Source organism: Bos javanicus, chromosome X, assembly GCF_032452875.1.
Source record: "Bos javanicus breed banteng chromosome X, ARS-OSU_banteng_1.0, whole genome shotgun sequence".
NCBI lineage: Eukaryota > Metazoa > Chordata > Mammalia > Artiodactyla > Bovidae > Bos > Bos javanicus.
Genome location: NC_083897.1, coordinates 128,804,262 through 128,829,636, shown reverse-complemented (window position 1 = coordinate 128,829,636; position 25,375 = coordinate 128,804,262). Strand labels below are relative to the sequence as shown.

The following is a 25,375-nucleotide window of genomic DNA, read 5'->3' as shown; positions in this document are numbered from 1 at the left end:
TAGAGCCTTGCCTATGCAGAGATGTGCAAGATGACCAGAATGCCATGGTAAAGTTGTTCTCCTATAATCTGATGAGGAGGGGAAGATTTCAAAGTCAGCCTAGTTAAAAGGTGCCATCATGGGCTTCCCTGGTGGCTCAGATGGTAAAGAATCAGATGGCCTGAAATGTGGGAGACCTGGGTTCGATAGATCTCCTAGAGGAAGGCATGGCAAACCACTCCAATATTCTTGCCTGGAGAATCCCATGGACAGAAGAGCCAGTGAGCTACAGTCCATGGGGTCGTAAAGAGTTGAACATGACTGAGTGACTAAGCACATACACATCATTCTATAAGTGGTGAAAGTATAATCGGGTAAGAGTAGGGATCATTATTAATGGATGAGAGTTCATCAGAAAATAGTACTGAAAGTGGTGGTGGTAAATTGAAGAACTGTTACCATTCATCGTCAAGCCATCTGAATAAGATATACACATAGATAGGTTATGAGGAAGAAGAAAAAAATCAACTTATGAAAAAGCTGATAGCCTATATATACCAAGTTTTCCCATTTTGACATCCAGTTCTTCCACAGTTATCAGTAAGGCAGGTGAAGATATCAGTAAGGCAGGTGAAGATATCAGTAAGGCAGGTGAAGATATCTAAACTGACAAAACTACCAGATTTTTCTTCTGAATTCTTACTGGAACATCATTTTTGCACTGCACGCCATTTTTCACTCTTTTCTATCTGAAACTCTTTTTTCATTGGGCTGCCATGACACTTCATTCTCTTGTTCTTACAATTTTATTTTCTCTTTCTCTTCTGTGGGTGTCCTCCATGGACATCTCATACTCTTCTGGTCCTCATTTATGTTTTAGGAGTAACTTTCAAGTCTACATTTTCAGTCCATACTGAGCTTCACATTCCTATATGTGAATGCAGAAACTGCCTACTGAGAAGCCCTTCTCACTTGTCCCATGGGTACCTCATGTTTAGAATGTCCACAAAAGAATATCTCAGGTCATTTTCTTTTCCCAAATCCTCTTTTTTTTTTTATTTTAGATGGAGAAGAAATAATTCACCCATTCACCAAAGCTAGAATCATGCAAATCATTCTTGATATTGCTGTTTTCCTAACCTCTCATATCCAATCAATTACCAGGTTCTGCTGAATATTTATTAAATTCATCTGACCCAAGTCATGTCTTCATTGGTCTATTGCCACGTCCTCCAGATTGACTTCTCCCTCCATCCTGTCCCTCTCACATCTGTGCTTCTCCATGGCTGCCAGTCAATATAAAAACATAAACACATAAATATGACCAAATCACTTAGTTGCTTAAAATTCTTGAAAGGCTATCTTTTAGGTTACCTTTCAGTTTTAATTTTTTCCCCTGATCTGGCTATTATCCACCCCTCCCACCTCATCTCCTGTTGCCTCTTGCTTTGCTTTTCAACTCCAGCCATTCAGGCACTTCTAGGCAGTTGCTTTGTAGCTACTCACACATTATCTTCCCCCCAGTTGTTACGTTCTCCTCAGTGCATAGTACTAGACACATCTATCACTGTATTTATCACATTATCCTATCAAATTAATTGTGAATGTTTTCATTACTAGTCAATGAGTATCTTGGTCATCTTTGCATCTACAAAATAAAGCTCATTTTTTTCTGATTAAGGATACAACTTGGGCCACCACATTGGTAGTGTTCAAAAAAATGTTTGTTTAATAATAAGTTTATATTCTTTTCATTAATGGCTGCTAAGTGTACCAGAAACTTCCCTGATGGGCTAGGGCTAGTCAAGAAGACTAGGTCTCCTAATCTTAGGTGGGCTCTGGGATTTTTATTAAACTGTGATTAATACCTGGAAAGAGCCCTAAAAACACTCTATTGGGATAATCTCAACTTCAGCCAATTTTTCTTCAATCAGAGATGATTGCTGTGAGTCTTGGTCTGGAAAGGACATGGCTTGATTTAATACAGTTTACCCCTGAGGCAGAACAGCAAAGAAAGGATTCTATTAATTTAATTATAGTCTCAGGGTCTTTCTCCCTGATAATCTAAAGGGAAGTTTGGCCCAGAGAAGCACACTTCAAGGTCCGTTTATGGTTAAAGACTACTCTTCCTACTTACCTCTCTGACTACTGGAGGCATAGACAGATTTGCTTTTTTTCAGAGGCTTTGGTTCTTTACTCATAGCTGTTAGTTGAATTATACAGCAAGAAAATAAAAACACTGTTTCAGAAATTTTCCTTTACTTTCTCTGGAGCAAGTTTTATATACTCTTCTTGAGAATAATTTGTATTTAGTTTTATCACTACTAGTCTTATCCGAATTGGCTAGCTAATTTTTCTGATCAAGGTATACAACTTGGGCCAGCATAGAATACCTGCTTTTGGAATTATAGAAAAGGTTTGGGCACAACTAAGTGGAAAAGAGAGGGCTCTCATCCTTTCCTGTCTTTCAGAACATGGATTTACCCACACAGATGTTCTGTGTGGTCACTCCTCACTAATTATTCAAAAATGAAAGATAAAAGAGAAAAAAATTTCTGATAATATATTACTCATTTAAAAAGCAAGAAATCTAAATGTTAAACAGAGAGCTATAGCAGAAACACAATCTAAACAAATTGGGAATATATCAGAAAGGGCTCTGCAAGACATTCTGTAAATATTAAATAACTAAAAACCATTAAAATAAGTCTTGCATTTCAAGTCTGAGGTCTGTGCAGAGAAAGCTTCTCAGCAGAAGAAATGGGAAGTGAAGATTAAGGCCCCTATGAAATAATCTAGGTTAGAACATGTGGAGGTTAGAGATCTTCAACTTGCAGCTCCAGAAGAAATGTTCACGTATTATTTACTCCTGTCTTTGGCCCCAAAGAGACAAAGGCTTAAGGTTCCCTCCCCATCTAGCACCTAGATTCTAGTCAGAGGACCTTTGTAAATTTTGTATCTGAAGTACTTAGACTCGTTACATATACTACAAAATCTTAACTGAAAATATTTTGGTCAAGACATCTTAATTTTTTATGGAAATCGAGAGGGTCTAAAAGACAAAAATAGAAAACTATAATAATTGGATTAAAAGATGATTTAAAGTGGTTTATTTTGATATAGTTGCAGACATCTAACAAGTTCTGTCTCCAATTAATTGAATCAATTTAATGTTTCTCCTTTACCTGCTTCCAAAAATAATCCAAGCCTGCTTCCAAATAATCAGTTTGGCTTTTATATCTGGACTGTTGAAGTCTGTGTCACATATCACTTAGTGCACTGTTGTGATATGTAGTTTATGACAACATACCTTTCCCCTAATCCTTGAGATTTGTTCATTGAGAAGGCAAAATTAAAGAGGTTGAAGCTTTATGTAATAACGTTATACTAACGAAAATGGGGCAAGAGATTAACATTTTGAATAAGAGGTAAAAGAATATAAAAGGTAGTTTATTTGAAAAGTTGTAGAGAGACTTCCTCAGGAATACAGTGGCTCAGGCTCCATGCCCTCAATCCAGGGGCCAGGGTTCCATCCCTGGTCAGGGAACTAGATCCCACAGGTAGAAAGTTATCTCAGGTGACTAGATTAAATAAATTCCTTAATGTAACATAAATAGGAGAATGTGTACAACCTAATTCTGTGATTAATTCTCAATATCCTCTTTTTCTAGGGCCTTTTTTCCCCATTTTCTCTGGCACTTGTCTTTTCATGAAATGCATGTCTTTTATTTTTACTGCACCCTGGTCTTTAGCATTTGTTTTGATTGATATTACATTCATTATGCAAGTAATATCTCACTTTAAGCTTGCTTGCACTATGATGTATAGTCTGGTTGCTTGTCATAAAAACACAGCCAGGATACACTGTTTGGGTGTTTCAGCCAAATTTCTTCATTTCCTATATTCTCAGTTGGTACTGCTCAGGAACACTGATGGTGACTCTCAGCCTCCTTTGTTGTTAACTTTCTGAGAGACATGGTCAGTTAACAATGAATAGACCTTCCCCTTCCAAAGTATTGTTCATTTTGTGACACTGATACCTATCTTTGTACTAGTTTTAAAAGCTCATATTGTGGAATCACCTTAACTTGGTATTACAATCATGCATCATTATCTCAAATTACTTAACCTCTTTAAGCCTTATTCATTAATTTATTCAACATTTATTGAACTATGTGTCATAGGCTCTGGGGATAGGAAGTGAATGTGATAGCCACTAGTTTCTCATCTATAAAATGTTGCTAATGATAGAGCTGTTTTGAGGATAAAATATAAGTAAAATACTTAGCACAGGGCTCAATAAATGTTCATTGTTATTATTAGCACTATTATTTTGATCAAATTACTTTCAACATCTGTGACTGTAACCTCTAATGATTCACAATGCATCCATTCCATTTCTGAATATAAAGCTACTCCATAAATTACTGATGCTTGGAAATGATCTTTTATAGAAATATTGATGCAGCCTTCTGAGAACACGGGAATGGAGGCACTTCAAAATTTTTCACGCCTGGTTAAGCCAAGAAAAAAAACTGTAAATCACACCACGATCTGGATTATGAAAGGAAGGTGCTATGTCTGTCTTACCTGAGTGTAGACTTATCTAGATAATCTACATTTCTTTCCAAAATCTTCCATATACTTTTAAGTTTGTATTATTAAAAATAAATAAATAAACCAAGCCTACAGACAGGTCATCTTAAGTTTTACTTCTTGTGTATCACTAGCCTGAAAAAATCAAAAATATTTTTACTGTGGTTTCAGCTCTTTGTGTGTTTGAGGGGCGGGGTGGGGGTGGGGAGATGTCAACTCCTGTTGGTTGAGAAAAGTGGCAGTTCTGCATCTCATGCAGTTGAACTAGAGAAAATGGGTTACTGCAGGAGCTGGCAAAACCTACTGCCGTTATTGAAATGGTTATACAAGTAAAATTGAAATGGCTATACAAGTAAGATGAGTTTCTCTTTTACTCAGTGGAGCTATTTAAGAATGACAAAGATAAAACATCTACAATGGTGGCAGACTGCTTGTGCCCAAACATTCTAGGATGAATTATTTGTCGTTTAAATCGAGCCTCATTAGGCAAGCTTTTTACTAAGGATTGCACGGGAGCCTGTGTAACATTTCTGAAGAACGGGAGTTTTGAAGAATCGTTTTCCACACTTTGTCACTCATTTGCAAGCCCAGTGTTACCCTTCAGTTCTTACACAAGAATATCTTTAAACAAAAGGGCATCCCCTGAAATGGGCACTGGGCGCTCTGAGCTTCGGTGGAGTTGACCGAAAACCCCATACCGAGCCCTTCAAAAGGCACGTGGGGCCGAACCTTCCTCTGAATCGCCGCGGCCGGCGCTCGCAGGCTCCAGGCTGGGCGCGATTTCCCCGGCGGGTGCAGCACCGGGGACGGTCCCACAGCGCCGGCCCTCCTGCCTCGTCATCGCTGCGTCTTTGGCCGGCGGGGCCCGGTCCCCGTCCGCGGCACTCCACGCCTCCGTCTCCGCGGGCGTGCGCGGGGCTCGGGAATCACCTCGGGAGCCCACTCAGCAGCGGGAGGGCGGGAGCGAGGAAAGCCCGGGCTCCCGCTTTAACCCCCGCGCTCAGCGGCATCCCCCTCCCCTCGGCGGCGGGGCCACAGGTACCTCCTCAGCCGCCTCAGCAGTTGGCGCTCAACTGGTGGGCAGGGCGTCCCGCCACCGCCGCCGCGTCCGCTCAGAGGCCCTTCAGAGCCGCGCTCCCGCCGCCCCGGCACCTGACTAACAGACTGAGTGACCGAGCGACCCAAAGCCGCCGCCGCCGCCACTGCCGCCGCGCACGCGCTCCTCGTCCGCCTCCGTCCCGGGGCTGCCCGCTGGGCGGGAACGCGACGCTGGAAGCCGCCCGCACCTGCCTGACTGACAGGCAGACCCCGGGATCGGGCCTCGTGCGGGCGCGCACGCGCACGCGCATCGCGCTCCTGCCGTCGGCCCCGGGGGCGGGACCGCGCGGCAGCGAGCGGGCGGGGGGCTCGTGGCGCGCGCGCCCCGCACCCGAGGGCTGCGGAGAGATATTTTGGGTGGCAGGAGGCCCCTCGTCATTTCCGCCGGGTAGCTGGTCGTGCCCGGGGCTTCACTCCCGCGCACGAGGCGAACGGGCAAGTTGGCTTCGGGAGTGCGGCGGCAGCGCCTTGCCTTAGCAGCGCGACCCTCGGCAGTGCAAGCCATGAACTGAAGCCCCGAAGGGACCGAGACCCGAGCGGACTGTCCGAGCCACGGCTGCAGCCGCCACCTCAGCGGGGAGCGAGCAGAGCCGGCGCGGAGCCGCGACCCCGGCGCCTTTCCCTCCCCGTCGCCTCTCCCACCGCTGCTGCCCGCCGTTTCCTGCGAGACATTGCAGCCGCGAGACTCGATACACAAAAGCCTCCTCCTCCGCGCCGCCCGTCCAGCGAGGCAGCGACCAGCGAGGGACCCCACCTGAGGGCGGCTCAGGCTGCTGAGTTCGTTTTGTGTCTGAGCTCCGAGCTCCGCGCCCCGCGTGGAACCGACCCCGTGCCCATGGCTCTGATCATGGAACCGGTGAGCAAATGGTCTCCGAGTCAAGTCGTGGACTGGATGAAAGGTAATGCCCGCTGTGCGGACGGCGAGGCGGCCCTGGGGCGCGGGGTCCCGGCGCGCGGGAGGGAAGGGTCGCCCGCCGCGGCCGAGCCCGCCATTGGGGCTGATCTTGGGGCGCCGAGGGCGGCGGGGGACCGCCGGGACTGATTGGGGCTCGGGATCCCGGTCTCCTATTGTCTCCAGCCAGTGGCTTCCCAGCTGGAGAGGGGCGCGGAGAGCGTGGGGGTGGCCGGCGCAACCCGATGGGAAGCTGGAAACACGGCGGCGGAATCCCTGTCTCCGCCTCCTGGCTACCCTCGCTACCCTCAGGCCGGGAGGATGTAGCGACCCTGGTTTTCCCCCCTCAGGGAGGAGGCCCCAGGGACTGTCGCCCCTTCCTCCGGCCCCTTTGTTCCTGGGAATCCTGACACCCCCTTGGCGGCCGCCCCTGCCAACTGCCTTGTCTTGCGCCAACTCTCCCGGCAACTTTTAAGCCCACATAATGGGGTCAGGACTCGGCCGCAGGGGTTTGGATCCGTGGAGCTCACCCTCTTCCCCAGGTTGGGCTGAGGATGCTCGGAGGGATGCGCTACTTTGGAGGAGAGGAAAACATGCTTCCCCCGGGACAGCATCTGCGCTGGTGTCTGTGGCTCCCTCCTGTGCATCCCCCCTCCACCCTCACCCCGCATCCTCTGCCTCCTCCTCTTCTGACCGCTTGAGGCTTTGCATCTTAAGGCTTTTTACTGGGGGCTCGACCCAAGAGATGATGCACATTCAAGTGCCCCCTCATTTCTTCCATCTTGAAGACGCTCCCCTTTTCCCCCCTGCAGTTTCTAATAACCATACTTAATTTATTCGCCCTCCTAATCTCAAACGTGGGCTTTTTCTCTAGTCCCTGGTCTTTCCTGCCTCACTATCTCCCTCTGTTGTCTGAGTTAAGGGGCCTGTAGAGGACCCCCTCCTCACGACCACTGCACCGCCTCCCATCCTCAAGATTCCTAAGATTTGGGGAATGCTGACGGGGGATGGACGGGATGGAAAAAAAAACGATTCCGCGCTACACTTGGGAGATGTTAGAGCTTTGCCCGTGGTTATTCTTAGGCACAAGCTCTGGGTAGATTAGTCAGGGACCAAGGCTTATCATTTGAAAATGCCCGTTCCGAAGATGGGGGAGCCCCTTCTTAGGGCTTGCTTAGCACTCAGACTTTCTAAGCTTAAGGTACTTTAGAACGAAAGGTAGGGTGATTGGAAGGGATAGAGAACGACAGGGGGAAACTCAAATTTTTTTTTCTTTTTTCCCGAGTCTTTTCTGCCTCTTGTTCTTGTGGATTTTCCTTTATCCATTTGCTTTCCTGTTATGCCTTTACTTGGCTCCTTTATTCTTCATTTACTTCGTTTTTCTTTTCTAATATGTGGAAAGTGCTTTGTAACTGCAAAGCACAGTACAAATGAGTGTATTGACTTAAATCGAGTTTATTATTTATCGACTGCCCCCCTGTGTTCGGTGAATTGTGCTAAGGTGCCATGGGTGCCATGACTAAGACAAAGTCCTGCAGTGGCTCTTTTTTTTTTTTTTTTTTCCCCTGCAGCTTCTTGTCTTCTCATATTTGCTATTGAAATTCCACTCTCCCAGATTCCCATCAATTTTAACCCCCTTTGGAGTGTCAGATGCAGACAAACATCTGTCTTCTCTGTTTCTCAGTCATGGAAGAAAGAGCCAGAGTACATGCAAGAAGCAAGAATGCTTAATTAAAATCCTTTCTTTGAATTTGCCTATAAGATTACTTTAGTTTCCGTCTTGTTACTGAAGTACTCAAAGAAAAGCTGTCTTGGCTCCATGGGAGTCAGATTACCTTCAGAGACTACCTCTCACAAATTCCCATGATGCTTGTAGTGAGTGCTGCATACTCCATCTTCTTCACCTCCCACCTTCCCAGTACATTTCTGAGGTTTCCCCTCTCTCTACACTTTAGGTCCACTGAAGCATACAGAACATATGATGTACATATTCTGACACACATCATTAGTTTCTCAGTACACTAGTCCTTTAAAAATCTCTCCAGCCTAAAATGCAGCTTCTTTGAGGTTGAACTGACATCAGTTGCTGTGCTTTTAAGTGATTGTTATATTTAAGTTGAATAATTTATTTTCCTACCTGTTGGTGACACATTTTAGCGCTATTTGACAAAACAGAATTCATGTATCTTTGTATACATTAAAGCGGAAGAGAATCACTGATGTATCTGTATATTTCAAGTCCCAAACTGCTTATTGCTGAAATTCCCATAATCTTCATATAAATTTGATTGCAAATACCATTGGAAAATAAGGTTTAAAAAAGTAGTTGGATGAAATGAACATTTCCTCAAATTAATTAAGGTAACTTACACTGTTACCTTAATTAATCCCTCCCACTCTTTTCCCCAAATAAACTTTATAAAATACACTTTAAAAATACTTTTCACCCTTTCTTCAGATGCACTAATGTTTAAAACTCAATTTAGGCTGTAGCTTTGGAATGGCTAAATCTCATTTAGTGTTGTATGTAGTGTTATATAGGCAGGACCAAAGCATGAATAGGACTTTCGAACAACTGTAGCATTGTGGGAGTTCTTTAAAAACATGCTTCTAATGTGACAGTTTCATCATCCTTAACATTTAAAGCATATATATAGCATATGGTTTCACCTGGTCACAATTGTAGATAGTTATAACTCTCTTTAGTAAGGTATATGCTTTATGTTCTTTCTAGGCTATTTTTTTTCTTCACTAAACAGGAAATGAACCACTAAGCATATAAAAATAGCATGGCCATGTATTTAATGCTTCCAGACAATTATAGAAGTGCTATAGAAACTCAGTCAGCAGAGCGGGAAATGAAAGGAAAAACTCCTGGCTGACAAGATTATTAAGCTTTGATAGAATAATTCAAGTTTAATTATGAAGGACCATATATACATTGCAATTTACTTTGATTTATTTCTTTTTATTAAAATATATTTCAGGACACCTAAGTATTAATCTGTGTTAATTGAGTGCTATGAGGAAATACTTCCATATTTTTTGCTCACTCCCAGCTTCACTATTTGTAAAATCCAATACTCATTGGATTTTCTGCTGACAATGAAAATTTGGTATGAGACAGTGTCAATGTTAGTTCCAGTAAATATATGAACTCCTCATGAGTCAGTAAAATAAGCATTTATGTCCCATATTATCCTGATAGTACTTCACACAATCTGGAAATGTCTCATAGCCTTCAAAATTAATTTAAAAAATGAATTTTATAAAAATATTTTTTGAGAAAATCAAATACACATTGTTTGAAACTAACCTTTTTCAGTTGGAAATTGCATTCAGTCCTCTTGTAGTTTTGACAAAATTTTAAAACCAAATCCTTTTTTACAGTAAATAAAAACAAAGCAGTTATTGGAAAAAGGTACAAAAGTAGGTCAGTACAGTAACTGTTTCTAATTTTTGCTTAGTCTATTACTCTAAAGTACATTATTTCTCAGCTCCTGTCTGTTCACTTGCAGTGCCTGGAAATATTTCATAATCTGCAGTTGCTTGAGTCTACTTTTTTTGCCCTCTGAAATATAACAAAAACCCCTAAACAAGTTAGGACCCCTATTACTAGTTTTATTACTCATTTTCCTTATCCATGTCACACCCAATGATTCCAGTTTTTTTATCACACCTTTTCTGACTTTTGAAATTCTTTCATAATATCCGTATGACTAAGATAAAGTTATTTTCCTGGACCAGCTCCCTTTATGACATTTTCCCAGTGATCTTTAATCCTTTTCTGGATCAAATAAAATGGATTATTGTTTTCAGAGTCAACCAACAGGCCCCACTTTGCTGATCTTCTCTTATGGTCTCTGTGACTTAGTTTCATCCACTCTTGTGTTATTGTGATTCCTAAAATAGTCTATATTTTTAAGATAGCCTCTTAAACCATCCCACAATTAACTGCTCTGGTCTTTCCTGTTTACTATAAACCATTTTCTTTAAGAAGCATTCACTGACTTCTAATTTCTGTCTGATGACTCAGCCTTCTTGAGGATAGAAAATGAAATACATTATTTTAGGTCTTAAAACATAGATAAAGCCGTTTTGTATACAGCTCTAAAAAAGAGGAAAATACAGTGATGAAATAAGCTCTATTTAGTATAAAAGTGTAAATGCTCTAAGGGAAAATGTGCCTGGTAACAGAAAGCAGTTTCGACAGGTACAACGCTCTTTAGTAATTACTTTTCCCCCTCATAGGACCAGACCTGAAGTTGAAATTTATCTTAATCAGGAAAATGTCAAAATTTTGAGTTAACTGTCTTGAGAGAGAGATCAGAAATAATTTTCTGACAGGAATTTGAAAAGTATACACCATAAGGGGAAAAAATATGTTCAATGACCAAATTGGTGCTATCACCTCTATTTGAAAAATTAATTTTTTTTCCCCAATTGCAATGTGACTAGGTAGTAACCAACAGTTACCTGCTTTGGATTTGGCATTTTGGGAACAGAAATTCTTGTCATTTTATACAAAGAGGAAGTTTACCTTATATAGATATAAGATATATAGATATATAGAGTTGAGTTCACAAGAAACATTTTATTTATAGTGTCATTAACATTCGCTCCTTAAGGTAACACTCATAGTGCACAGTAGGAAAAATAGTATATTTATGTAGATATATTCTAGTACTTATATATTATTTACATAGTCTTTCAGCGTGGAAGGTTCTTTAATGGATGGCTTTAAATAATTCCCTGCTTTGAAGAAATTAGTCTCTGTAAGGGATGGCAGTGACATTGACAAACCTTTGCCAAGACAGAGATAGGTCCCAATTAGTACATTTGGTAAATTTTAGAGTTTGAATGTGCATACAAGCACGAGTGGAAAGAGAAGATGATGATTTTAGTAAGTCAGGAAAGAATCTATGAGGTAGCTGGGGTTTTCGCAACTGTTTAAGCAGTTTATTTAATTAAGGTATATTCTAAGAGGGATGTATTCTAAATGTAGAAGCACATCAGCAGACTGTAGAGTTGAGATAGGGTGATTAACCAGAGGGGTTGTGTCTAGGTTTGTCTGGTTGAAGGAGAAAGGTGGGCAGTAGAGGGAAAGTGAGGGAGGAGCATGAGTAGGTGGCACAAAAGTACAAGAACAAATCTGCATTTCACAAAGACAATAAAACTCTCATCGTGTCCTGAGTTTAAATAAATACCACATTATAAAACTTTGGCTGCCAAAAATAAGCCCACAAAGAATGTGTATTGAATTGGTACAGCTGTTTCAAATCTGTTTCTCAGGAATAATTTGGAAATAATGTTAAAATGAGTTATTTTGAAGATTAATTACATCATTAACATTATGTTGTTGGATATTTAGAAATTTACTGATCCAAATTCTTACATGAAGAATGAAGATGGGCTTTTAAATGTTGACATTGTTCTTAAAACAATGATAAATTATCATTTTCATTTATAGCAGAGTGACCTCTGATTAGGACTACTTTTAGCTTTCTCTGTGACTTCCCTCATGTTTAAGGTTTATTGTGAAAGCTGAAGTACTAACTTCTACAAAGAGTCCTAGAAGGATGGATCATCTGTAATGATTTAAAGGTGGGGGCGAGGAAGGGTAAGTAATTTGGGGAAAAAAATGGAATCTAAAGTTTTATGTTTTATAAGTTTGTCATATTTTAGTGTCTGGCTGAAGAACAGCCAGTGTAGTCTTAGCATTCAGTGAGTGAATTCAGTTTTCATACATAGCATAGGCCCGTGCTCCCCAAAATGGTATGTTTCTATGGTTGTGGAAGTCAAATGATCAAAAAAGCCAAGGAGTTGATTTTTGCTAAGTATTGTAGAACATTATTTTTACATTAAAACAAACATATATTATATTCATGCTATAGAAAGCAAAATTGGCAGGATTTTAAAGATGAGACCAGAGGCTTAACAGGAATCTTAAGCTTGCAGCAGGCTGTTTAAAGCTGCATTTCCCAAACCTCCCAGGGTTATGAGTGTACTCCATTTAGCAATTATGGATACATCAGTGGAAAAGTTTGAGAAGTGGTGGTTGGGTTTAGAAAAGGTAAAATTTATGTACTCTGCTTCTTCTTTTTCTCCTATGTCAAGGGTCAAAATAAATTTTCAGTCAAGGTCATGATAATTATAGCATCTTTGTTGTATTCATAAAACTGTAGTCAGAATGAACTTCTTAAGAATGATTCTCTTCTGATCCTACCCTTTCACTTCTCACTCAACCCGCCCCAATTTAAAAATTTTAATGATTTCTCACTGTTTTGAGGAAAAAGTCCTCAAAATAGCCTATAAGACCTTTGAAAGTTTGGCTGTTGCCTATGCGGTTAAACCTCATTGCTAGCACCAGCTCCACTGGCCTTCTTTCAGTCCTGTTTACCCTGCCCTTGAGCCTTTGCACTTTTTCTTCACCCAGTTAAGTCCTGCTCATCTTTCAGATCTCAGGCCTCCCATCCTCCACCTTAGAAAAGCCTTCCTGAATCCCCAGATCACAGCAGATCCTCAGTTACCTGTTATCTTATTGCCTTGTATATCTTCTTTGTTCCATTTGCCATTTTTACGTTGATTTGTGTGGTTATTTGATGAGGGCAGGGAACCCATCTTTTTGCATTACAGTGCATAAGAAAATATCTGGTGAAAAGTAGGCACTCAGGAAATATTTGCTGAGTAAACGAATAAATAAATTTATTCACAGATTACTGATCTGTGGGCAAATCTGCTTTCCTAAATGGCAGTTCACGTAAAGGCTCTTATTAATACAACGCTCTAATGGATACTTCAGAGACAAAGTGTATACTGTGTGCCAGAATACAGTGGAAATAGAGTTGCTTTGTCTATTTTTCATAGTTGTGTTGCTGTCTAGTCAATTCAGTATTCCAAATCATGGTTTAGATTTATTTTGTTAAGAATTAATAATTTCAATGAATCTATAACACTTCTGTGTTTATGCTCTAAATATTATTTGCTGATAATCATTTAATAGGCCAACACAGTAGGCAAACTTCTGCTTAAAAAATGAAAACATACCCCTTTTCTTAAGCATTTTTTTTCTTTCATACAAATTTTCTAATTGTTTCTTCATTTTGGTGTTTCTAAAGGAACTCTATATATTTTGGAATGTTGATAGAATGAAATTGAAAGAAAAATGCCTTAAATTTGTCCTCTTAAAAATTTTTTAAAAAGTTCAAATAAGAAATTAAAATTTATTTTTCTGTTGTGAGAAGAAAATGCATTGTATTTGTTAATTTGGAGGATAAAATGAAAAAAAGCCCTTTAGCTTAATGAGAACCATTATCTTCTCTATTATATTTAATATTGAATTTACATTTTTATTAATAGGAATAAAATTAAGATATTTATACTTGCATCTTAAGTTTAGCATTTCTCTATATTTTTTCATCTCTCACTTTGATTTTGAAAAATGAATTTTAATTTTTTAAGCCAAATATAAATTTATTTGGACAGGATGATTTGGGAGAATGGCATTGAAACATGTATAATATCATATTTGGACTAATTTTTTTGAAGAGTGTTCATTAAGAATCTATATAGGAAGTTACTGTAAAGCATAACTTGTTGAATACAGGTGCCTCGTGGACTTTTTGTGAATTACATGCTACTGGATAATCACTAGTAGGCAAGTTACAGAGATTTTTCTAATGAAATGTGTCCCTCCACCCAGATTTAGGATTGTTAAAGCATAAGTCAGAATAAGTGAAATTTTTAAGACTTTAACATAACTTTGCCTGTTAACTCTTAATAAAACAACACCTTCAGGCTTCAATGTCCTAGTTAGTACTGCAAACCAAGGATTGCAATTGTGCCCTGATTTGAATTACAAATAACCATTAAACATGCTAGAATTTTTTTTAACTTGAAAGATGTATTTAATTTCTTGTTCAATTTCAATTTAAATTACAATCATTAATTCTAATAGAAGTTTTCATTATCTTAATCTTACTCTTGCAATTTCAGGAAAGAAAGGGTTGTGGGTATTTGCATAAATTCATTGAATTTTAAATTTTACTAAAGTACAATAACTACTGTTTTAGTTGTCTGCATTCATCTATTGAATAATTAGTCACAACATAAAATTGTTTTAAAAACCAAGATTTATTAAATAAACCAAAACTCACAATGGCATTAATGTATCCTAGTTTGCCACAGTAAAAACATTGTTACATAACTAATATCAAATGTAGCATACTTGTCTGTTTTATATTTATTTAATGTTAATGTTCTTGGAAATTAGTCTTATTAGGTAGGTTGGATCATCTTCTAATAAGATGATAGAGAAGAGGAAAATTTGTTACTTGCTTTTAAAGTGTTAACCAGTATCCTTTTGTGTGTTTGAACTATTTATTTTGTTTTAGCTATATCTGCTATTTTTAAAATGGGCTGGGAACATGGTTTCTGAAGTAATATCTACAAAAAATCAATAGAAGGCAGACTTAGATCCTGAATTTTACTTTTTTCCAACTTGTTTACCAAATATTACCAAAGAATCTGTTTTTTAGCAAGATGTTCAGTTCAGTTCAGTCGCTCAGTCACGTCCCACTCTTTGCGACCCCATGAATTGCAGCACGCCAGGCCTCCCTGCCCATCACCAAGTCCCGGAGTTTACCCAAACTCATGTCCATCGAGTTGGTGATGCCATCCAGCCATCTCATCCTCTGTCGTCCCCTTCTCTTCCTGCCCCAATTCCTCCCAGCATCAGTCTTTTCCAATGAGTCAACTCTTCGCATGAGGTGGCCAAAGTATTGGAGTTTCAGCTTCAGCATCAGTCCTTCCAATGAATACCCAGGACTGATCTTTAGATGGACTGCTTGGATCTCCTTGCAGTCCAAGGGACTCTCAAGAGTCTTCTCCAACACCACAGTTCAAAAGCATCAATTCTTCGGCGCTCAGCCTTCTTCACAGTCCAACTCTCACATCCATACATGACCACTGGAAAAACCATAGCCTTGACTAGACGAACCTTCGTTGGCAAAGTCATGTCTCTGCTTTTTAATATGCTGTCTAGGTTGGTCATAACTTTCCTTCCAAGGAGTAAGCGTATTTTAATTTCATGGCTGCAGTCACCATCTGCAGTTATTTTGGAGCTCCAAAAAATAAAGTCTGACACTGTTTCCCCATCTATTTGCCATGAAGTGATAGGACCGGATGCCATGATCTTAGCTTTAAGCCAACTTTTTCACTCTCCTCTTTCATCATGAAGCTTTTTAGTTCCTCTTCACTTTCTGCCATAAGGGTGGTGTCATATGCACATCTGAAGTTATTGATATTTCTCCCGGCAATCTTGATTCCAGCTTGTGCTTCTTCCAGCCCAGCGTTTCTCATGATGTACTCTGCATATAAGTTAAATAAGCAGGGTGACAATATACAGCCTTGACGTACTCCTTTTCCTATTTGAAACCAGTCTGTTGTTCTGTGTCCAGTTCTAACTGTTGCTTCCTGACCTGCATATAGGTTTCTCAAGAGGCAGATAAGGTGGTCTTAGACGTGTACTAAATTTATTAATTAAAAACCTTTTAAGTACTGGTTTTAAATAATTATGCTGAATGAGTAATTTCAACATTAGGTGAATTCTCATTATAATTTTGGTATGTTTTATATGTGTATGTGGGAGTTTATTTCATATACATTTTCCCCCAACTATCCATATTATTTTCAAAATGTTTGATAGTTCTGGGGACTTGTGGGTTTTTTCCACTTGACTGTGCAGAAAGTTCATATTTTAATTTTGTGTAATTCACTTATATTTTGACTATGCAAACGAGCTACTAAGCTATTAAAATATATAAAACAAGAGAAAGTGTTACAGAATTGCTGGTGCTCAAAATAGACATTATAGTCCAGTTTCTAGTTTTCCTCCCTGCTTTCCAGAGCCTATATGGAAAAACCAAGTTCAGTTTGGTGGAAGACAACACATGGATGGCAAGGCTAGGTGCTTCTTCCCCGCTTCCCTCTGTATTGGTGATATTGTGAGTTTTTCGACAGTCTCTGTTGGCACCAGCTGTGCATTAAATTAATGGCAGCTTTCCTTATCTAGAAAGCTACTCCCTTCTAGAGGCTTTCATTGGGATGTTGAATTGTCAAAGCAGAGAGAAGCTTATTTCTATGGAATATTTAGAGCTAGATAATTTGTCTTTCTCCTTGGTTGCTCCTTGCAAGAAACTTCTTCCAAGCTTGCTCCTTGGAAGCTTGCTTCTTCTCCAAGCTTGCTCCTTGGAAGAAAAGCTATGACCAGCTTAGACAGCATATTAAAAAGCAGAGACATTACTTTGCCAACAAAGGTCCATCTAGTCAAAGCTATGGTTTTTCCAGTCGTCACGTATGGATGTGAGAGTTGGACTATAGAGAAAGCTGTGTGCTGAAGAATTGATGCTTTTCAACTGTGGTGTTGGAGAAGACTCTTGAGAGTCCCTTGGATAGCAAGGAGATCCAACCAGTCAATCCTAAAGGAAATCAGTCCTAAATATTCATTGAAAGGACTGATGTTGAAGCTGAAACTCCAATACTTTGGCCAACTGATGCGAAGAACTGACTCTTCATTGGAAAAGACTCTGATCCTGGGAAAGGTTGAAGGCAGGAGGAGAAGGGTATGACAGAGGATGAGATGATTGGATGGCATCACCAACTTGATGAGACATGAGTTTGAGCAAGCTCTGGGAGTTGGTGATGGACCGGGAAGCCTGGCATGCTACAGTCCATGGGGTCGTAAAGAGTTGGACACAACTGAGTGACTGAACTGAACTGAATTTGTCTTTCTAATCTGTCCCTGGATATAATGTTTTAAGTCTATTTATGATAAAAACTCAGAGAAGGAAATGGCACCCCACTCCAATACTCTTGCCTGGAAAATCCCGTGGATGGAGGAGCCTGGTAGGCTGCAGTCCATGGGGTCGCTAAGAGTCAGACACGACTGAGCAACTTCACTTTCACTTTTCACTTTCATGCATTGGAGAAGGAAATGGCAACCCACTCCAGTGTTCTTGCCTGGAGAATCCCAGGGACGGGAGAGCCTGGTGGGCTGCCATCTCTGGGGTCGCACAGAGTCGGACACGACTGAAGCTACTTAGCAGCAGCATGATAAAAACTTGTTAACTCAGATTCCATTTATGTGATGTTTGTGATCAATTTGAGTAGGTTCCCACTGAAATTTACTTTTGACCTGTGAAGAAAGGGCTTGCTGATCAATCTAATAATGTAATCAAGATTGGAAAGAAATTGTTTGACCTTGGAGGATGCGGTGTTTTCAAGTATCGTACTTTGCCAGGAGCCGTTTCTATACTGAAAATATTCAAGCTAGAAATGAGTTATATTTTTAGTTAGAATTTAGCATGATTGGCTGGAGTCATGGTTTTTTACTTTTTTGGTATATTTTTGCAAACATCCTATAGTACAGCTTGGTTCTTCCCCTCATTCGCACATGTTAGGAAGGTCTCATGCATTTCACATCTATTAGTAGTAGTAGTATTAAAAGTGAAATAAAGGACAGTTGTTAACACCCTTTTTCCTGATAAGTTACAGAAAAGTTAAGCAGCTCAACAAAGATGTGCAGCTGTCAATAGCTAGGACATGGAAGGAACCTAGATGTCCATTGGCAGACAAATGGATAAGAAAGCTGTGGTACATATACACAATGGAATATTACTCAGCTATTAAAAAGAATGAGGTAGATGAAACTGGAGCCTATTATACAGAGTGAATTAAGTCAGAAAGAAAAGCACCAATAGAGTATATTAACACATATATATGGAATTTAGGAAGATGGTAACGATGACCCTGTATGCAAGACAGCAAAAGAGACACAGATGTAAAGAACAGACTTTTGGACTCTGTGGGAGAAGGCAAGGATGGGATGATTTGAGAGACTAGCATTGAAATGTGTATATTACCATATGTGAAATAGATCGCCAGTCCAGGTTCGATACATGAGACAGGGTCCTCAGGGTTGGTGCATTGGGATGACCCTGAGGGGTGGGATGGGGAGGGAGGTGGGAGGGGGGTTCAGGATGGGGGACACATGTGTACCCGTGACTGATTCATGTCAATGTATGGCAAAAGCCACTACAATATTGTAAAGTAATTAGCCTCCAATTAAAATTAATTAATTAATTTAAAAAAAGATGTGCAGCTGTAATTAGATTGAACATTAACTCTTTTTTCTGCCTACTGGATTGGACTTATACTTTCGTGAATGAAGAACAGAGTTCAAGTTTATACATAATTATCTTCAGGCTTAACTTTTTTAAAGTTGCCTGAATTTTCTACCTTTTAAAAATTGGCACAACTAGGTCGCTAAGAGTCGGACATGACTGAGCAACTTCACTTTCACTTTTCACTTTCATGCATTGGAGAAGGAAATGGAAACCCATTCAAGTGTTCTTGCCTGCAGAATCCCAGGGATGGGGGAGCCTGGTGGGCTGCCGTCTATGGGGTCGCTCAGAGTCAGACACGACTGAAGCGACTTAGCAGCAGCAGCAGTATATATTATAAAGAGTACTTTGAAATCAGATGCCTGGCTTAGTTATATTGAGGCTCCATTACTTCCTAGCTATGTGATCTTAGGGAGAGTTTAAGTGACTTGCCAGATTTTCTCATTTTTGTTAAATAGGGGCGAAAATATTATGCACCTCATAGGGTTGTGGTATGCTTAAAACAATACTTAGTATATACCGAGTGCATGATAAATGTCAGTTTGTTTTTTTTTAATTAAGGAGGAAGTTTAATTCTATTGGTAATCTTTAGAGGCAGAACTGTTAATAGATAATATTTATTGACTGTGTACTATATAGCATGTCCTGTGCTAGGTGCTTTTCCTGCATCATCTTATGCTTATCCTAACCCTGAAAGGTTGGAATTATCCCTGTTTTACGGATGAAGAAACTTTTTTTTAGAAACTGAGTCACTTTGCCCTATATATCCAAATGTTTATCCAGCAAGTTTTCAATAAATATTTTGAGGAATGAATAAACATTAAGTGCAAGAAGCAGAGTTTGAATGAATTTCTAACTGGTTCTGAAACATAATATGTTTACCTTGCCTTTCTACCAGAGCTAGATGTGACATGAGAGGAATCCTGGGAATCCTTGCAAAAAGGTGGATGTCCTCTCCATCAGACCTACTTTCTTTAGTGTGTGATAAGGTGGGCTGTGGTTATTGAGTTCTCTTGACCTCTGTAGGAGTGTATGTGTGTCATTTGTTTGGTGGTGGTAGTTTTTACTCAAGACTTTAGCCAGTGACAAAAATGCCACATATATGACTATAGTATTGGTGACATCTGTTGTTTCTTTTTGGCTGCACTGTGTAGCATGTGGGACCTTACTCCCTGACCAGGGATTGAACTTGTGCCCCCTGCAGTGGAAGTGCAGAGTCTTAACTACTGGACCACCAGAGAAGTCCTTCATCTTTGTTATTTTTAAGTGTACTCCAGGAGTTTGATATTCTCCTCTTCTGAGTGTGGTGGTGGTGGTGGTTTAGTCACTAAGTCATGTCCGACTCTTAAGACCCCATGGGCTATAGCCCCTCTGTCCATGGGATTTTCCAGGCAAGAATACTGGAGTGGATTGCCATTTCCTTCTCCAGGGGATCTTCCTTACCCAGGAATTGAACCCAGGTCTCCTGCATTGCAGGCAGATTCTTTACTGACTGAGCTATGAGGGAAGTGACCTAGGCTAAAGATCTGCTTTAGGATACTACTATCACCAGCCCTGGAGAAGGAATTGGCAACCCATTCCAGTATTCTTTCCTGGAGAATTCCATGGACAGTGGAGCCTGGCGGGCTGCAGTCCATAAGGCCACAAAGAGTCAGATACAACTGAGCAACTAACATTTTCAACACTGATTAACAACCCAGTGCTGAGATGTTTTATTCTGAAAGAATTGCTAATGAAAGTGCATGGTACCTCATGAAAAAGGATGCTCAACATCACTAAGCATCAGGGAAATGCAAATCAAAACTTCAATGAGTTATCACCTCACACCTTTCAAAATGGCTGTTATCAAAAATACCACAAATAATAAATATTAGCGAGGATGTGGAGAAAGGGGAATCCTAGATCACTCTTGGTAGGAATGTAAATTGGCACAGCACTGTGTAAAACAATATGGAGATTCCTCAAAAAATTAAATTGATAGAACTATTATATGACCCAGCAATTTTACTCTTGGATATATATCTGAAAGAAATGAAAATACTAATTAAAAATATACGTGTGCCCCAGCATTCATAACAGCATTATTCACAATAGCTAAGATATGGAAGCAATTATGTGTCCATCAACAGGTGAGTGGATAAAGAAGATGCAGTATACACACACATATACACACACAATGGAATATTACTCAGCCATAAAAAGGAATGAAATTTTGCCATTTGCAACAATATGAATGGATCTGGAGGGTATTGTGCTTAATAAAGTAAGTCAGACAGAGAAAGACTCACTTGAAAGTGCATGTTTTCACTTATGTATGGAATTTAAAAAATAAAATAAATGAATATAACAAAAGCAGGAACAAACTCAGATACATAGAACAAACTAGTGGGTTACCAGTGGGGAGAGGAGTCAGAGGAAGGACTGATAGGGGAAAGGGATGTATGACATAAAATAAGCTACAAGGATGTAATATATGACACAGAGAATATAGCCATTATTTTATAATTCCTCTAAATGGAATATAATCTGTAAAAATACTGAATCACTATGTTGTACACCTGAAATTAATATAGCATTGTAAATCAACTATGCTTTAATAAAAAATAATAATAATAAATTTTACTTGTACTAGGGCTACCCTGGTGGCTCAGCTGGTAAAGAATCCGCCTGCAATGTGGGAGACCTGGGTTCGATCCCTGGGTTGGGAAGATACTCTGGAGAAGGGAAAGGCCATCCACTCCAGTATTCTGGCCTGGAGAATTCCATGGACTGTATAGTCCATGGGTTGAAAGAGTAGGACACAAATGAGTGACTTTAACTTACTTATACTTTGAGTGAGTATGGATAAACATCTAGAGTATTTTTTAAATATATTTAATATGCTGTTATAAATTAAAGAAAAAAATCACCCCTCCCCTACAAGTAATGGTGCCTATAGTAGATGTTCCTAAGGAGTATTACATTTTACTACAAATACAGACATACCTTGGAGATAATGTGGGTTTGGTTCTAGACCATAGGAATACAGCGAATATTGCAGTAAATTGAGTCACATGAATTTTTTGGTTTCCTGTGCTCAGTTGTGTCTGACTCTTTGCAACCCCCTGGAATGTATGTAACCTACCAGGCTCCTCTGTTTGTGGAATTCTCCAGGCCAGAGTACTGGAGTGGGTTGCCATTTCCTCCTCCAAGGGATCTTCCCGACCCAGGGATCAAACCCTGGTCTCCTTCATTGCAGGCAGATTCTTTACTGTCTGAGCCACTAGGCATAGTGAATCCCAAAAACAAACCTTACATGCTGGAGAAAATTTAATTGTTATGTATCAAAAAATCTATTGTGAAATCACTGTTAAATACAGAGTGGTGAAGTTGAGCTAAAGATGTTTCATCAATTGAACACTTGTATTATACAATGGTACTGATAGGTACCATTATCTCAGATATGCAGATGACACCACCCTTATGGGAGAAAGTGAAGAAGAACTAAAAAGCCTCTTGAGGAAAGTGAAAGAGGAGAGTAAAAAAGTTGGTTTAAAATGCAACATTCAGAAAACTAAGATCATGGCCTCCGGTCCCATCACTTCATGGCAAATAGATGGTGAGACAATGGAAACAGTGACAGACTTTATTTTGGGGGAGCTCTAAAATCACTGCAGATGATGATTGCAGCCATGAAATTAAAAGACGCTTGCTCCTTTGAAGAAAAGCTCTGACAAACCTAGACAGCATACTAAAAAGCAGAGACATTACTTTACCAACAAAGGTCTGTCTAGTCAAAGCTATGGGTTTTCCAGTCGTCATATATGGATGTGAGAGTTGGACTATAAAGAAAGCTGAGCGCCAAAGAATTGATGCCTTTGAACTGTGGTATTGGAGAAGACTCTTGAGAGTCCCTTGGACTGCAAGGAGATCAACCAGTCCATCCTAAAGGAAATCAGTCCAGGGTGTTCATTGGAAGGACTGATGCTGAAGCTGAAATTCCAATGCTTTGGCCACCTAATGTGAAGAACTGACCTCTTGGAAAAGACCCTGATGCTGGAAAGACTGAGGGCAGGAAGAGAAGGGGATGACAGAGGATGAGATGGTTGGATGGCATCACCGACTCAATGGACGTGGGTTTGGGTGGACTCCGGGAGTTGGTGATGGACAGGGAGGCCTGGCGTGCTGCGGTTCATGGGGTCACAAAGAGTCAGACCCGACCGAGCGACTGAACTGAACTGAACTGAATGATAGCTAAAGTTGCACCCATATTATGTTTTTAAATGATACATGTGGTTTTGCATGTGTATGTAAAATATATGTTCTAGCATGTATTTTTGAAACTTTAAACTCTGTCCAGCGTAGAAACAGAAACATAATATTTTCTATTTCTTTTTTGTTTTCCTTTAATAGAGTTGAGGTGAGTTTGCTTTAGGCTGGAAGTTTTAAAATAAGTGAAAACAACTTAAATTGTCCTTTGATTGTGGAGAGAATGATTTGAAGTCTCTCAGTTTTTATGAAAGCTACAATAGTCAAGACAATAGATATTTAAAAATTAACGTCAACTGTGAACTGTGGTAATTATCAACTATTTTCAAGTCGGCTTAGTGTCCATTTGATTCTGTAAAGCATTTTTTCTCTCCTAATGTGCTCATTATCTTTGAAAATCCATACAAATTAAAATTAATTTTGTTTGGGTATGTTTTTGAGAATTTCATCACTTTCTTTGAAAAAGTTGACATTTGTGTTGATAAGTGGTAAAAGATAAACTTTTAAATACGGAAACACAATGAGTCTCCATCTCCATTAACTTTAAGATATGTCTAATGTTTAAACAACATGGTTTCTGATTTTGAGGTGTCTTTTTGCAAATGAGGCTGTTCTGTCAGCTTGTTTTTACAATTGCAATCATCACACACAGAAATAATAAATACAGCAAAATAATACCTAGGGATCTACTAACATTTTTCTTTTTACTGATTTACCAGTAATAAGATCACAAAAAATTAAAGGCTGCTGTGTTTCTAAAAAATAAGGGCTTAAATATATATACATGATACATACCCCTACAACACTATTATTACACCAAAATTCATTTCTTAGTATTAAGGATCTAGTTCAAATTTCTAGTTTCATAAACATCATTAATATTTTTATAATTTTTTCCCCATAAATCAGGATCCAAATAAAGCTCACACATTGTAGTCTACCTTATTTTTTTCCTACATCAATCCTTTTGGATTCAGTAATCCCTTTATATGGCAGGCATTATTTAATGTCTCTTGAAGTAAAATTCATAGATAATAAAACCTACCTCTCCTACTATTAAAAAATTCACTGTAATGCCTTTAAGATAATTTAAAAACAATTTTTTTAAATAAAATAAGATAGGCTTTTATATATAAGTGCTTCTAATGACTCTACTAGAAAAAGCAATGTGTGCCTATTTATAATAAGAATGCCTGGATTTAAGCTAAGCAAGCAGTAAATTCAGAAGTTATTCCGTAAGTACAAGAAAATGGAAGAGCAGATGAATTGATAAACAATGGAATAAAAATAAGTATTAGAAGAAGTATCAGGATAGATGTACTTGATATGTCACTCTAATACTTTCTGTTCAACATTTATTGAAAGGAACCTCAGCTTTTTGGAGAAATGGTAGAATCTAGAGCTGAGGAGGGAAAATTTAAGATGAGTGTGGAGCATCTTTTGCCAGAAGGTAAGGAAGTGCTTAAAAAACACAATGATAAGAGCATGTCAAAGACTTGGAGCCCTTCTGAAAGAGCTGTCAGTGGCTGAAGCTGGAACAATTTGAGCAATGCAAGCAGTTTTGAATTTTAACTCAATGTATAATGTAAGTATTGAGGAGTCTATACTGATGTAAATAAATATCTGGATAAACAAATGAGGGAGGAAAGAAAAAAATCTCCCATACAGATAATTTCAAATAATTTATGTAGAAACATCCCTCTCAAGGAAGTGACACATAACTCCACACTTTTTGATCCTGAGCTCACTTGGTGACCTGTTCTGAAGACTAATGTGTGGGAAGGGAAAGTACAATTTCAGTGGACGAACCAAGTGAACTCTCTGTTCGCCACCCGATCACCGTTTGCATCATCAGTAATAAGTGATGTTCATCGCAAGTACTTTTGATATGATATGATGTGGTGAGAATGGCACCTGACCAATGTGGTCTTCTTCCCCAAAACCCACAATTCCAGTCTCAGTTCAGTTCAGTTGCTCAGTCATGTCTGACTCTTTGCGACCCAATGGACGGCAGCACGCTAGGCCTCCCTGTCCATCACCAACTCCAGCAGCTTGCTCAAGCTCATGTCCATTGCGTCAGTGATGCCATCCAACCATTTCATCCTCTCACGTCCCCTTCTTCTCCCACCTTCAGTCTTTCCTAGCATCAGGGTCTTTTCCAATGACTCAGTTCTTCACATCAGGTGGCCAAAGTTTATTCGCATTTTAGCTTCTGCATCAGTCTTTCCAATGAATATTCAGGACTGATTTCCTTTAGGATTGACTGGTTGGATCTCCTTGAAGTCCAAGGGACTCTCAAGAGTCTTCTCCAACACCACAGTTCAAAAGCATCAATTCTTCAGCATTCAGCTTTCTTTATGGTCCAACTCTCACATCCATA

At 39.7% G+C, this 25,375-nt stretch overlaps 1 protein-coding gene across 6 annotated transcripts in view; it reads left to right on the top strand.

Moving 5' to 3' along the window:
• The first annotated feature begins 5,951 nt into the window (after positions 1–5,951).
• The window catches only part of CNKSR2 (connector enhancer of kinase suppressor of Ras 2), a 286,598-nt gene continuing 267,174 nt past the window's right edge, over positions 5,952–25,375 (top strand). For 3 of the 6 annotated variants that reach the window (XM_061407938.1, XM_061407940.1, XM_061407939.1), the window contains exon 1: positions 5,954–6,572. In XM_061407938.1, the coding sequence (XP_061263922.1) occupies positions 6,509–6,572 (64 nt within the window). In that variant the 5' untranslated portion in view covers positions 5,954–6,508. Of the gene's footprint in view, positions 6,573–25,375 lie in introns of all 6 variants that reach the window. The other 3 variants (XM_061407935.1, XM_061407936.1, XM_061407937.1) reach the window with 3 other exon arrangements.